Raw genomic sequence first — 15,220 nt, forward strand, 5'->3', positions numbered from 1 at the left:
CCCCAGCCAGAGAATGCTGGCTGGGGAATTCTGGGAGTTGAAGTCCGGACATCTTCAAGTTGCCAAGGTTGAGAAACACTGTCCTAGACACTTCAAATGTTCCTCAATCCTTGCATAGGAAGGAATTTTATGCAGACTTTCATATTCTAGATCAGTGTTTCTCAACCTTGGCAACTTGAAGATGTCCGGACTTCAACTCCCAGAATTCCCCAGCCAGAGAATGCCTGTCTATCCCTTTGTCCCTTCCTTTCTTCTCTCCCTCCTCCTTCCTTTCCTCTCCCTCCCCTTCTTCCTCTTCCTCCCTCCCTCTTTCTCCTTCCTTCTCTTTCCCTTCCTCCATTCTCCTTCCTTCCTTCCCCCTCTCTCAGTCCTTTCCCTTTCCTTTCCTCATCTCTCCCCTCCTCCCTTTCCTCTCTTCCCTTCCTCTCATTTTTTCTTCTTTTTCCCATTGTGCCTTCCCGGCTTCCTCTTTCCCCTTCCCTCTTCTCCCCTTCCCTCTCCTCAACTTCCCTTCATCCTTTTCTTACTTTCTCCATTCCTTCCTTCCTTCCTTCCTTCTTGCTGTCCTCCTCCTTCCCTTCTTCCCTCCCTGGCTGGGGAATGCTGGCTGGGGAATTCTGGGAGTTGAAGTCCGGACATCTTCAAGTTGCCAAGGTTGAGAAACACTGATATAAGATATATCTGATAGATGTAAGATCAACAGATAGAAGGGGGAAGGGGCCTTCGATACGCCTTGAATTGTTTGTAGAAATAACAAACGCAGGAGACAAATTCTCACCACCACCATGGAGCCTAAAATGCCTGTTGCTAAGTGAGAGTCGTTGAGTGAGCTTGGTTCCACTTTACGACCTTGCTTGCCACCACTGTTAAGTGAATCACTGCAGTTAGTAACACGGTCGTTAAGTGGATCTGGCTTCCCCCACTGACTTGGCTTGTCAGGAATTCGCAAAAGGGGATCGCATGAATCTGGAACACTGCACCCGTCGTAAATGTGGGTCGGTTCCAAGCGTCTGAATTTTGATCATGTGTCTGTGGGCGTGCTACAACGGTCGTAAGTGTGAAAAATGGTCACGAGTTGTTTTTTTTTTCCAGTTGTAACTTCGGTCGCTAAATGAACTGTTGTAAGTCGAGGACTACCTCTACATAAGTAAATAGATAAGTAAAATATAGACTCTCCCCTGAACGGATCTCAGTTCCTTCTGCCTTCTGGGAGAGGCCATTCTATCGCCCGAGGTAGAAGTGGTTCGCCACAACCTTTTGTTCTGGGATCTCCTGGTGGTCCCCCATCCTGGACCACCCAAGCCCTCCTTCCTGAGCCACCAAGCTCAGATGAGAATCTCTTCCACCGTGGGAGGATTTAGGAGAGACAAGGCAACTCCACTCCCGGCGCCTGTTGGCTCCAGAGGTTCAGGGGCTGGCCTAGGAAACCAGGAGACGGGGAGTTCTAGTCCTGCCTCAGCATGAAAGCCAGTTGGGTGACTTGGGGGCGATCCTACAATCCTAGATTCATGAAGGGGCCTTGGAGGTCTTCTAGTCCAACCCTTTGCTCAAGCAGGGGGCCCTATGCCATTTCTGGACAAATCGCTGCCTTGTCTCTTCTTGAAAACCTCCAGTGATGGAGCATTCATAACATCTGGAGGCAAGTAGTTCCCCTGGTTAACTGTTCTCACTGTTAGGAAACCCCTCCTTAGTTCCAAATTGCTTCACTCCTGGATTAGTTTCCATCCAATGTTTCTTGTCTTGATTTCTGGTGCTTTGGAAAAAAAGGTTGACCTCCCCCCTTCTTTGTGACAGCCCCTCAAATATTGGAATGCTGCTATCTTGTCACCCCTAATCCTCGTTCTTTCTTGGGGCTTCTCAGCAGAGTTAACACAGCCAGGTGGCAGGGTGGTGGTGGCACCGTTGTGCCACTCTAAAGGAGGCGTTTGGCATGCAGGGTCCCTTCCTGCACCAGTACCCCGAGGCTTGGCTGGCAGAGGAGCACCTGGGAAGCATCTCCTGTCCACCAGTTTCGCCCACCTCCTCCGCCAAGCTCCCTCCAGCTGCCCAGAATGCAAGATGGCATGGTGGGCATCGTATCCACCGCTGCCTTCCTGGGTCTTCTGGCTGCAGATCAAGAGGGCCAACGGTGCAGAGAGATAGAAGCTGGAGCCCCAGGAGAGCGGGGCCAAGCGATCAGCCCAGCCCTGGCGTAAACAAGGTTGTTTATCCAGAAAGGGAGCCTTTCAGGGCAGAGGAGGATGGGAGGAGAAAGGTCCCGATTGCTCTACTCGGAGGAGGGGCTCAGGAAATTGAGGGCCACAACAGCAGCATGAAAATGTGAAGCTTTTGAAGTTTTGTGGCTGAATTTAATAGTGCTTTTAAAGGGATTTTACAGAATATAGAATGACAGAGCTGAAAGGGACCCTGGAGGTCTTCTAGTCCAGCCCTGTCCAAAGTAGGAGTCCTTATTCCACCTCAGACAAATGGCTGACCAGCTTGAAAACCCCCAGGGTTGTCCGGAGCACCCACCACTTCTGTTCCCCTGGCTGATGGCTCTCACTGTCAGGATGGGCCGTGATGGCAAACTCCCTTTGGCCCTCGGGGGTACAGAGACCCCTCTGCAGGGACGCAGGCAGTCGCCCCCCCCCCAGCGCAGATCCACCCTGCATGCATGCACACTTCCTGCTGGGCAGTTGATGCTTGGGCCTGTTGCACATGCAGGAGACCCAGGCCCATGCATGGGTGGTGAAGGGGGCTGCATGCGCCCATTTTTGGCCCCAGGAGGCTGCAGGGGAGTCTACTAGGCCCAAAATGGGGCACAGGGTGGGAGGTTACACATACATGTACAGGATCAGGTGCGCATGTGCATGGAGAGGTTGTCACGCACGCATTGCATGATGAGTGAAGGCTGCCACACGTGTAAAAAGGTTAGCCGTCACTGATATAGGGTCTCCTGCCTGAGCAGTGGGTTGGACTAGAAGACCTCTGAGGTCCCTTGCAGCTCTATTCTGATTGATTCATTTCCACCCGTTGCTTCTCGTCCTGCTTTCAGGTTCCTTGCAGGATAAGCTGAGCCCCCTCTTCTTTGTGGCAGCCCCTCAAATACTGGAAGAATTTAGCAAAACCTGGGAAGAGACAGAAAGGGACTAGACAAGGATGGCTCTTGGGCCATTTGAGATCTGGAAACTCCAAAGTAAGACCGAGAGGATTGCTGGAGTGAAGCTTGAGAGAGATATATGTGCGTTACAGGCGTCCCTGGATGACCTACGGATAATTTTTAGAAAACCCTCTAGGAAGGATAGACATATTCATGGAAAAAGGGCTTTATAGCCAGTTTTAAAATTAAGAAAAGATGTAAAAATTGTTGACAAAGAACATGAAAATTGGAAAACAAATGGAATTGAATGAAAAAAACCCAGAGATAAATGTGAAATATATATATGGGTATCACTATCACTAAAAGAAGAATTGCATGTTATGGAAAGACCCCAAAATATCCCCAATGCAGGAACAGCTGGTGAAGTTAAGAGAAACAGCAGAGAGGGCAAAATTAAATTGATTAGAGGGAGATCAAGTGCATTTATATGACTGGAAACCCCCACAGACATTTTTTCTGAATAAAAGAGAAAAATGAACGTGCGATTTATGGCCTTGAAGGTTTGAAAGGGCAACTTACAGAAGGAAGGAAATTAAGATGTATCTTTAAATGTAAATGCATTTATAGCCTCTGTCAAAAAGATTGGAAGGCACTTTCTGTATAATCTTTTCTTTTTTTCTTTTCTATTTCTTCTATTTTCTTTCTTCTTCACTATTCCTTCTTATTTCTTCTGGATCTTTCCTTATCTTTGTAATGTTATCTTGCTATATGCATTTCTTCCTTTTCTTCTGCACGAATCTTATTTTATTCAGAAGGTTAAAATACAAACTCCAAGAATTGAATTTTGAAAAAGTAAAACACAATTAGACAGAAACCTTTTTTTAAATGTGCATTAAAGACAAAAATACTTATACATTTCTTCAATAAAATTATATATATATATATGTACACACACATATTTACAATCCTCCTTTTGGAGTTTGTATTTCAAGCATACGTTTTTGTGTGTGTACACACACACAAATACACACACACACACACACACACACATGGAGTTGAGCCATTGTTCCAGGAAAGCAACTTTCTTTTCCGTTTGAAAGTTTGCCTTGTGACCTTCCAGCCAGATACCAGCTGGGATATTTGGGGCAATCTGCAGCCTGTTGGGCCAATAGCAATAGCAGTAGACTTATATACCGCTTCATAGGGCTTTCAGCCCTCTCTAGGCCACCACCCTTTCCCTCCCTCCTGCCACCCCCAATTCAGAGGGCAAGGAGGATTCCGCAAAACCTGGGTGGCCTTAAGCTGAAGGTCCGCAGCCTTGAGGCACCCCTCCCACGGAGACCCCACCCCGTGGCCTCCATGCCGGCCCATCTTCTGGCCTTCATCCCAGCCTTCCCATTCCTCCTCTCCCCACAGAAACCCAGAGGCTCTTGAGTCAAATCGCACCCTCTTCCGCCTGCAGCAGGAGGAGGAGGAGGAGAAAGGTATCTGCTGGGCCGACAGGTTAAAACAGCTGTAACATCTGGATGTTTGAAACGTCCCAGTGGATCCAGGGAGCCTGCAGCCCATCCCTCTTAGTCACTGCAACCTGCTCGGGGAGTCAGAGGCAAATGGCTGTGGATTTGTGGGTCACGGAGTCCGGTTTCAGCATCTTGAGTGTGCCTCCAAGGAGATCTGGGATCGGTTCGCCCACTCCGACCGCCGTCACGTCCTCTTCTCTGCAGAGGTCTTGAGGGAGGGTCTCCCAGCCCCCTCTCTCTAACATCTCACCAAGAGAGCCCGGAAGGCTCGGCGGCTGAGGTCCAAGGGCCCCATCCGCCCTCCTCTTTGGAAGCCGCCTGGGACCGAGGACTAAGCGTGTTCTTCCCCACAGCCGCTGGCATGGCCCTCCACCTCGGAGGCAGGAAAGCGGTCTTGGCAGAGGGGGCACTCCACCCAGGACCCCCACACGGGGGACAAAGAGGCCACCTCTGTCTCTTCCCCACAGGTGGAGGAATGGGCGGGCAAGTCCTCGGACGGGAAACGGCCTGGGAAGGGAGAGAGCAAAAGGTTTGAAGAAGCCCAAACCTCTTCCCACCAGCAGAGGCTCCCGGACCACCCAAATGTGGATGTTTGGCAACTGACTCATATTTATGACGGTCACAGTGTCCTGGAGTCACGTGAACAACAACTTTTGCGACCTTCTGACCCGCAAACTCAACGGGGAAGCCAGAATGCTGTAATTAACAACCACTGTGATTCATTTAACGTCGAGGAAGGCCGTAAAATGGGGCAAAACTCATTTAATAACTGTCTTGCTTAGCCACAGAAATTTTGGGCTCAGTTTTGGTCATAAGTCAAGGACCGCCAGTTTTTCCCGACCAGCCTCTGGATTGCAGAGCGGAGCCCCACTCCGATCTACCTTACAGGTGCAGATCTCCCAACCGCAGAAAGCAGAGAAGGGTGGGGAAAACAGCGAATCCTTCCATCAAGAGATCCTCAACTCTGAGAAATGCGGAGTTCGACTCCCAGAATTCCCCAGCCAGCGAGGCATTCTGGGAGTGGGGTCCACCCCATCTTTAGGGGGGGCAGCAGGGAGGAGAAGTGGCCGATGTAACCTGCAAAGCACCTCTCTATGCTCCACATTTGCAGGGAAGGCAAAAAAGCCATTCTGCAGGCGGCCATCCTCTGTGTGTGTGTGTGTGTGTGTGTTTTGTGGTGGTGGGGAATTTAGGGAAGACCCCCCCCCCCCAAAAGGCCTATTTCAGAGCTTGGTGGTAGTTTCCTTTCGCCCGTCTACTTCAGAGGCGCCTCTATAAAAAGTGAGGTGGATCCCAAATAAACAGATATTTAGAAATACGTTCAGGATGTTAACCTCAAACTCACAGCCCTGCCAGCCCTGGCATTACACAAGTGGGTGGACTACGGGCACCCTGCCCTGCTCACACGCCCCCCCCTCCAAACACACGTTTCTTTGGCGTGGTCTGTCCTCACCACCTGCAGGGTTTTCCGCTGCCCTGGCGGGAAAGGCATTGCCTCACCTGTGCAGATTGGGCAGGTGCCCCAAGCAGCTTCTCCTCCTCCTTCTTCCTCTTCCTCACTTTCCCACCTTGGTAGTTTTCCTCTCTGCCTGGGGGCTGCCCCACACTCCCTTCGAGAACCGCTCCTAGGTCTGAAGAAAAAAACTCTTTCACGGGGCCGCCCTGCACTTACGGCCACTCGTATAGCAACCGTCACGAGGATGCTGGAAAAAAGGGCCTTCCCCACGCTCACGCGATCAAAATTGGGACGCCTGGCGACTGGCTCGTATTTATGACGGTCGCAGAGTTTGTGACCATCTGACAACAATGTCAATGGGGAAGCCGGATTCACTTAACGGCCATCTTACTAACAGCTGCAGTGATTCACTTAACAACTGTGGCAAGAAAGGTTATAAAATGGAGCAGAAGTTGTCTCGCTTAGTTAGTAGTGGAATTTTTCCTGGTCTCCTCTCTGCCTGCCTCCCCCCTCAAAGTGGAAGGATTCCCCCCCCCCCCACTTAAATGCAGTCCCTCCGAACACCCCCCCTCCCGCCATTTCTGACAAACAAAGTCAATGGGGGTGGTGGAGACGGATTTGCTTAATGGCCGCGTGATTCATTGAACGACTGCAGCTATTCCATTAACAGCCATGGCCAAGTACTTGCGAGACATGGAACAGGGGGTATAATTGGCTTGAAAAGAGATGTAAAATCAATCCATAACAAATACATGGAAAATATAATAAAGGGAGATGGCATAAATACAGAAAGTAATAGAAATGTAAATATTGTATATATATGTGTGTGTGTGTGTGTGTGTGTGTGTTGTATTTGTGCTGATAAATAAATGAAGGGAGACTAGTATAGATGTAAATGTAACAAAAAGGCAACAGTAAAAATATTGGGTTTCTGTCTGAATGGTCTCTTGTGACCATATATATATGTTTTCGTGGCACGAAGCCTGAAGATAACGAATGAGACTTCGTTGAAACATCGCCAAGACACTTCCAATTTTACGCGGGAGAAAACCCGAATAATCAAAGACCTACATACTAACACCCGCGAAAACCTCAGAAAACAAACCTCAGAAAACATTTACTGTTACATTTACATCTATACTAGTCTCCCTTCATTTATTTATCAGCACAAATACAACACACACACACACACACACACATATATATATATATATACACACAATATTTACATTTCTATTACTTTCTGAATATGTATGTACATATATATATGTATGTATATGTATTTAGTGTCACAACCCCTGGTATGCCCCAATTATGGGAGGAAGCTCACTGCTTCCTTTCTCTGTCTATCGGCTCGTCACAAGAGACCATCCAGACAGAAAGCCCAATACAACACATATATATGTATGTGCATATAGTGTAAAAATGAGAAATTATGAAACCAAGAGGAACATGGATAAGACAATAGGTTGTAAAATGGAAAAGCCGAAATTAGAAATACCGATAATAGAAAGCTACAAAAGTGTAATTGTGATTTTAATGTTTGGAAAATGTTGAATAGAAATATTTTAAAAAACCAAAAACCACGGCAGAGAAACTCATAAAATCAGGCGTGACTTACTCAGCAAACCGCCTTATTAGCAATGGAGAAATCCGCCCCCCCCCCCTTATGGCCATAAGCCGAGGACCACTTGCGGTGACCACTGACGGGCCTGCCAGAGGCGAAGGGGGCGCAGGGGACGGCCAACTCACCTCCTGGAGCCGCCCTGCGATCTCCTCTTTGTTTTCAAGCGGCTGCTGCTGGCGGGTTGATCCTCTGTGGGCCCTGAGGGAGGAAACGTGCCGGCAAGGTGAATCCCCCGGGATCAGCCTGCCGGTTAAAGAGCAACCGGCGGAGATCTGGGCGCTTTGCAAGATCCCGCAAGAGAACGGCTGGTCTGTGGGGAGCTTTATGGGTTCCATAAAGGGCAGAGCTCAGCGCTTAACGGAAAGCGGACCAGGCTCATTGCAGAGGCTGCAAACACCCTCCTCCTCCTTTTCGGCTTCTGCTTTGCCGGTTTCCATGGCGCTTCGCCTTCTCACCTGTCTGTGAGCTGCCCAGAGCCACTAAGGACGGGGCTCCCACACCAGCCTTCTGGGCCATACAATGTCTGCAAGCTCAGAGAGCACCAAGGACCCCACACTCCTGGCACCCCCCCCAGCACTGAAGAGGTTACCTAGTTGGGTCATGAAACGTCTGCAAGAAAACCACTCAGCCCAGAGAGCACCAAGGATCCCAGTCCTCCTTTTCTCCTTCTTTTCCTCCTCTTCCTTGCCCCCTCTTCCTTCTCCCCTTCAATTTTCCAATGCCCTCCACCCCTCCTAGCACTGAAGAGGTTACCTAGTTGGGTCACAAAACGCCTGCAAAAAACCCACCAAGATTAGAAAGCACCCGGGGACTCCTCGGTTCTATCCTGAGTTACAAAAGTCCTCTTCTCTCAGTCCCAAAGTCTTTCATGCCTAAGGCAGCAGGACTCGAACTCACCGTCTCCTGGCCAGCACTTTCATAACCCCTCCCCCAAACCGGCTCTGGTAGTAACCTCCGACAGCCTCCCTTTATGGCTCCAGTCTAATCAGCACCTGCAGACGAAGGGCCCATGAAGCCCACGAGGACCCCCCGCCCACCACCAGAGCCTCTGCCCATCCCGCCTCACTCACTTGGGGCCCCGGGGCTTTGGGCTGCCCTGGGGGCCCGCCCAGCCTCTTTGCTCCGTGCAGCAGGCGGCGGTGGAGACCCGGCGGGCAGGAGAGGGGCTCGCTTGTGGGCAGAGGCTGCTGCCTTCAGGACCAGCCGGGCTGGGCGACTCAAACCCGAAGGGCTCAGGGTCTTGCCAAGGAGGGCCGAGTCCAGCTGCTGCAGCTGGCGCTTGAGCAGCCTCTCCTCCTGGGTGCCACATCTGGAGGAAGCAAAGCAAGAGAAGCTGGGTGAATTATGGGCTGGGGTCTCATCCACCCTGGGCTGTGCCAGGATCCCAGGGCACTGCTCGAGACACCGTTCCAGCCCCTCGGGACAAGGGAAGCGGATCAGGCGCACGAGAGCACCGACTGGCGCCAGGTTCTCGCTGCTTTTAATGTTTTACCGTTTTGAAATTATTCATCTTCCCAATGAATGACCAGTGGCAAAGCGGCCGGAGTGGCCCGAGGCAAAGCTGGGTACTTACGACGGCCCTGCTGGGGAAAGGGGCCCCCCGAAGACCCCTGGCTTGGAGGCCGACTCCGGAGAAGCCTAAGAGGGATGATAAGAGAGGAAGGAATCGACTCGGCCGAGGCCTTCAGAGGAAGGTGCAGAGAACAAGGAAGAAACACGGCTGCCGTTACGCATCCCTGCTGACAGGGAGTTCTTGGTTTTCAACCACAACGGGGCCCATTGTGTTCCTGCTGTTAAGCAAAACATTTGCTGAGCAACTCTTGCCCCAATTTACGTCCTCTCCAGCCACTTCGTTGTTAAATGAATCACGGCTGTTGATAAGGCTGCAACCTGGTTGTTAAGTGGACCTGGCTTCCCCATGGACTTTGCTGCTCAGAAGGTCGCAAAAGGGAGTCACCCAGGACACCGTAACCGTCATAACTATGAACCAGGTGCTAAACACCTGAATTCTGGTCATGTGACCCCAGTCGTAAGTGTGAGGAACGGTCATAAGTCACTTTTTTCAGCAGCGTTGTAACTTTTAAACTGTTGTAAATCGAGAACTGGCTGTAGAGGCTCCATTTACACCGGGGGGGTCTGGGAGATGGCTGGGGAATTCTGGGACTTGAAGTCCCCGAGTCCAGATGCGGCCAAGAGCCCCACGCGTCCCCCACAAAGCCCTACCTGGCCCGGGGAGGGGGCCGCGGGACCCCCCTGGCGCTCCTCTGAATCCTCTGGGGTGCGGATGTGGAGGAAGGCCAGGCCAAACTGGGCGTGCCTGTTGAAGGGCTGGCTGCAGGTGAGCCTCACCCGGTCCCACTTCTCTGCCAGCGCAGGTGCCAGCAAGTCCCCTGCGCGAGACCACAAAGCAATAGCAGTTAGACTTATATACCGCTTCATAGGGCTTTCAGCCCTCTCTAAGCGGTTTACAGAGTCAGCATATCGTCCTCAACAACAATCCGGGTCTTCATTTCACCCACCTCGGAAGGATGGAAGGCTGAGTCAACCCTGAGCCGGTGAGATTTGAACCGCTGAACTGCAGATAACAGTCAGCTAAAGTGGCCTGCAGTGCTGCACTCTAACCACTGTGCCACCTCGGCTCTTATAAGCGGAAGCTCCAAAGTCTGGGCGGCTCCGGCAGGTCGCAGAGCCTGGAGTCCCAGGGCTGGAAGGGACCCTGGGGGCCTCCGCGTCCAACCCCTTGGGCCCAAGGCAGACCTAACCCTAACTACCTCCCACCCACCCCCGGCATTTACCTTCCTTAAACATCCGGACCCCGGAACGGTTCCTGTCCTGCTTGGCATCCGCTGGCACCATCAAGGTGGTGGTTGGGAGCAGGGTGAGGTAGTCCCGATCCGGAGGCCACGAGGACCGGCCCACCTCGATCTGCAGGAAGGCAGAGCCCGAGTTCCCTGGGGACCCAAAAGAGGAAACCCCCCTTACTCTCCAGGTGGAGCCCACCCCTTTCCCCCCCTCCCGGCTTCTCCTTCTCCTCCTCCCTTGGACACAGTCACAGCCCCTGTCAGCTCATTCATTCACAGGCACGGGGAGTCCTCGACTTATAACCGTCCGTTTAGTGACCATTCAAACTTACAACGGTTCTCATTTATGACGGTCGCAGCGTCCTGGGGGGGGTGTCACATGATTTACGACCTTCCGGCAAGCAAAGCCAATGGGGAAACCAGATCCATTTAACGACCGTGTGAGACTAATTTAACAACTGCAGTGATGCACGTTAACAACTGTGGCAAGAAAGGCCGCAAAATGGGGCAATACCCACTTAACGAAAGAAATTTTGGACTCAATTGTGGTCCTAAAGTCGAGGACTACCTTTATATGAGAGTCTAAACCACCGACTGGATCTTCCCTGTGTTTTATTTATGCCTTTTAGCTTTTATACAGTTTGATTTTAAGATCGCAAGCTGCCCAGGGTTCCCTTGTGCTAAGATGGGCGGCCAATAAATTTTACAAATAATTAAAACTGGGCCCCATCCTTCGCTGTGACCTCTTGCTCCATGCTCTATAGAGCGATTGTGGGTGCACCTCGGTTCACCCACGTAACACCTATCCTCCGCGAGCTGCACTGGCTGCCTATTGGTCTCCGGATACGCTTCAAGGCGCTAGTCGTCACTTATGAAGCCCTTCATGGTATTGGACCTGGGTACTTGAGAGACCGCCTGCTGCCAATCACCTCCACTAGACCGATCAGATCCCACAGATTAGGCCTCCTCCAAATTCCATCCGCTGGCCAGTGTCGACTGGCGACTACCCGGAGGAGAGCCTTCTCTGTGGCTGCTCCGACCCTCTGGAACGAGCTCCCCGTGGAGATTCGAACCCTCACCACCCTCCAGGCCTTCCGCAAAGCCCTTAAAACCTGGCTGTTCCGACAGGCCTGGGGCTAAAGAGTTTTTGCCCCCCCTTCTCGAATGGTATGACTGTTGTGTGTTTTTAAATTATGTATTGTTACGTTTCGTTTTTTATTTTTTGTCTGTACCCCCCCCCCCCTTCCCTGATTTGATTTGTTAGCCGCCCTGAGTCCCCTTCGGGGGAAAAGGGCAGCATATAAATATAATAAAATGAAATGAAATGAAGTGAAACATAAACCTTGTATCTCCCCCCCAAAAAAATAGCATTTCAAATCCCCCCTCCTCTCTCTCTCTCTCTCTCTCTCTCTCTCACACACACACACACACACACACACACAAGCTTACCCACCCTCATGGCCTTCAGGAAAGCCCTTAAAACCTGGCTGTTCCGGCAGGCCTGGGGCTGTTGACCTTAGTGTTAAGGTCCAGCCCCGATTAGAACGTCTGTGTGTTGTGAATTTTAAACTATTTTTTAAAACTTATTTTGCTTTTCTTTTTTTCTTCTTTCGTTGTAAGCCGCCCGGAGTCCTCCAGGATTGGGTGGCCTATAAATTTAATAAATGAAATAAAATGAAGCTTACCTACGTCGATGTAGCCAATGCAGCCAGCCTGCTCCAGCTGCAACTCGGCTCTCATCTGCCGGCTGCGGTCCAAGGGGCAGCAGAGCCAGGGCTGAGCTCTTTCTTCCAGCAAGAGGTTCTCCACGGGGTATTTGGGGTCCTGGGCCAGAAAAGGGGGAATTATTAGAGAAAAGCATTAAGGTTTAATGTTGATACTCAAAAGACACGTCAGCCACAAGGAACGTCTGAGTCAAATACGGCCTAGGCTCAGAGCCCCAACAAGGCAGGGAGATGATTTAACTCCCACTTATTCAGAACGTTCTGATTAAAAGGGATTCTCCTCATTGAAAGAAGGAACATCATCCCGGTCCTCAGCTTACGTCCCGTTCTGTAGTTAACACATCAGAGAAAAAGCAGGAGAGGACTGGAGAGGATAAAAGTGCCCCCCCCCCATTTTCATAGCTTTTCATCAGCGCCTCGTAGACCAACCTGCTACCTGAGTCTACCTTTAAAGCAGTGTTTCTCAACCTTGGCGACTTTAAGTCCCGTGGACTTCAACTCCCAGAATCCCCCAGCCAGCTCTGCTGGCTGGGGGAATTCTGGGAGTTGAAGTCCACGGGACTTAAAGTCGCCAAGGTTGAGAAACACTGCTTTAAAGGAAAGCAGGGGCATCGTATTTATATACAACCTTTATTATCCTTGTACAAAATAAAGAGAAGGAAAGTGTTAAGGTGGAAATAAAGCCCTCAAGCTGTTGGGAATCTGCGAAGAGACAAGCCAGGCTGCCCATCGGCCACTAAGAAGCTTTCCCTTATCAGAAGCCGATCCTGCCCAGCAAAACCAGTTTTTTTATCTTTTCAGTTTAGAAGTGTTATCACTCGATGATCTGTTCAGCAGCAGCAGGAGAGAGAGTTTCCTCCATTCCACCCTGCAAGTGGTTTGATAAACCCCTCTCATTTTAAGAGTCAAAAAAATTAAATGAATTTAAAATACAAACTATGTTGGTTAGCAAGGAGAACAATGCAATTAGTCCTTGGCTCACAATAGCAATAGCAGTTAGACTTATATACCGCTTCATAGGGCTTTCAGCCCTCTCTAAGCGGTTTACAGAGTCAGCATATCGCCCCCAACAACAATCCGGGTCCTCATTTTACCCAGATAGATAGATAGATAGATAGATAGATAGATAGATAGATAGATAGATAGATAGATAGATAGATAGATAGATAGATAGATGGATGATAGAGATAGATAAGATAGATAGATAGATAGATAGATAGATAGATAGGATAGATATAGAGAGAGGGAGAGATATAGAGAGAGGGAGGGAGGGAGAGATAGATATAGATAGATATAGATAGAATAGAACAGAATAGAATAGAATAAGATAGATAGATAGATAGATAGATAGCAATAGCAGTTAGACTTATATACCGCTTCATAGGGCTTTCAGCCCTCTCTAAGCGGTTTACAGAGTCAGCATATCGCCCCCAACAACAATCCGGGTCCTCATTTTACCTAGATAGATAGATAGATAGATAGATAGATAGATAGATAGATAGATAGATAGATAGATAGATAGATGATAGAGATAGATAAGATAGATAGATAGATAGATAGATAGATAGATAGATAGGATAGATATAGAGAGAGGGAGAGATATAGAGAGAGGGAGGGAGGGAGAGATAGATATAGATAGATATAGATAGAATAGAACAGAACAGAATAGAATAAGATAGATAGATAGATAGATAGATAGATAGATAGATAGATAGATAGATAGATAGATAGCAACAGCAGTTAGACTTATATACCGCTTCATAGGGCTTTCAGCCCTCTCTAAGCGGTTTACAGAGTCAGCATATCGCCCCCAACAACAATCCGGGTCCTCATTTCACCCACCTCGGAAGGATGGAAGGCTGAGTCAACCCTGAGCCGGTGAGATTTGAACCGCTGAACTGCAGAACTGCAGTCAGCTGAAGTAGCCTGCAGTGCTGCACTCTAACCACTGCGCCTCCTTGGCTTGCTTAATGACCACAAAGTTACAATGGCAGGGAAAGAAGTGACTTATGACCGTTCTTCACCCTTTATGCCCATCGCAAGCATCCCCATGGTCACGTGATCAAAATTTGGAGGCTTGGCCGCTGACTCGTACTTATGACGGTCCCTGGGTCCCAAGTCCACGTCATCACCTTTGGCGACGTTCTCGCCAGCAAAGCCAGTGGGGGAAGCCAGATTCAGTTAGCGACGGGGCTACTAGCCTAACCAGGGCAGTGTTGCAGGGGGAAAGGTCCTAAAATGGAGCAAAATTAACGTCTGGTTTAGCAACAGAAAGCTTGGGATGACTGGTGGTCGTAAGTCAAGGACTACCTGTATACACGAAGGAATAAGAGCGTAAGGACTGCCTGAACTACAAAGCCCATGTTGCGTGGCCCACAAACCATAACAACCCCGCCAGCTGATTTCAGTTATTTCTCTATTAGGGGCAGTCCTCGCTTTACGACCATTCGTTGAACACCCATCCCACCCCCAGCAAAGGGCGAGGCGGACCCCGGAGGGAGGCCGAGGGGGTCTCGGGAACCCTCGCCCGGGGCCCCCATGCGCCTCAGCCGGTCCCAGGAGAAGACACGTGTCGGGCGCGGCCGCATCCCCACGACCCGTCCGAGCCCTCCCCGTCCCCGGAGGCCCCCCGAGGCCGCCTCACTTGCGAGGAGAAGGAGACGACGCAGCGGATCCTCAGCGGCGCCATCGCCTGGACTACAACGCCCATCAGCCCCGGACGACGCGGCTTCGCTTTTCCCGCCAACCTCCGGCTTGACTTTCCGCCTCGCTCCGGATAGGCCGACGCTCCGCTCGCGCTCTGACGTCATCCGCTTCCAGCCGGCCCCCTCGGCCAACAGCTCCGCCCCGGTCGTGGCCGCCGGGAATGCCGGGAGGCGTAGTTCTCGCCACTCACCCCGGGGAGCGTCTGTCAATTGCTCTTCCCTGGAAGCGGCCCCGAGGACGCGCCGCTCCTTTCCGAACCCGGATCCCCAGAGCTGCACCATCGTCTCCAGGAAGAGACCCTCGGACG

At 50.6% G+C, this 15,220-nt stretch overlaps 1 protein-coding gene across 1 annotated transcript in view; it reads right to left on the reverse strand.

Annotated features, from left to right (window-relative positions):
- The window catches only part of LOC116510208 (short transient receptor potential channel 2-like), a 35,868-nt gene extending 20,774 nt beyond the window's left edge, over window positions 1-15,094 (reverse strand). Inside the window, exons 1-7 of the mRNA XM_032219678.1 lie at window positions 14,852-15,094; window positions 12,169-12,307; window positions 10,478-10,633; window positions 9,906-10,072; window positions 9,256-9,320; window positions 8,746-8,991; window positions 7,808-7,880 (exon numbers count right to left, since the gene is read on the reverse strand). Of these exons, the coding sequence (XP_032075569.1) occupies window positions 7,808-7,880; window positions 8,746-8,991; window positions 9,256-9,320; window positions 9,906-10,072; window positions 10,478-10,633; window positions 12,169-12,307; window positions 14,852-14,917 (912 nt within the window). The 5' untranslated portion in view covers window positions 14,918-15,094. The remainder of the gene's footprint in view (window positions 1-7,807; window positions 7,881-8,745; window positions 8,992-9,255; window positions 9,321-9,905; window positions 10,073-10,477; window positions 10,634-12,168; window positions 12,308-14,851) is intronic.
- Between the last annotated feature and the right edge of the window lie 126 nt (window positions 15,095-15,220).

This window comes from Thamnophis elegans, chromosome 6 (genome assembly GCF_009769535.1).
Source record: "Thamnophis elegans isolate rThaEle1 chromosome 6, rThaEle1.pri, whole genome shotgun sequence".
NCBI classification, from domain to species: domain Eukaryota; kingdom Metazoa; phylum Chordata; class Lepidosauria; order Squamata; family Colubridae; genus Thamnophis; species Thamnophis elegans.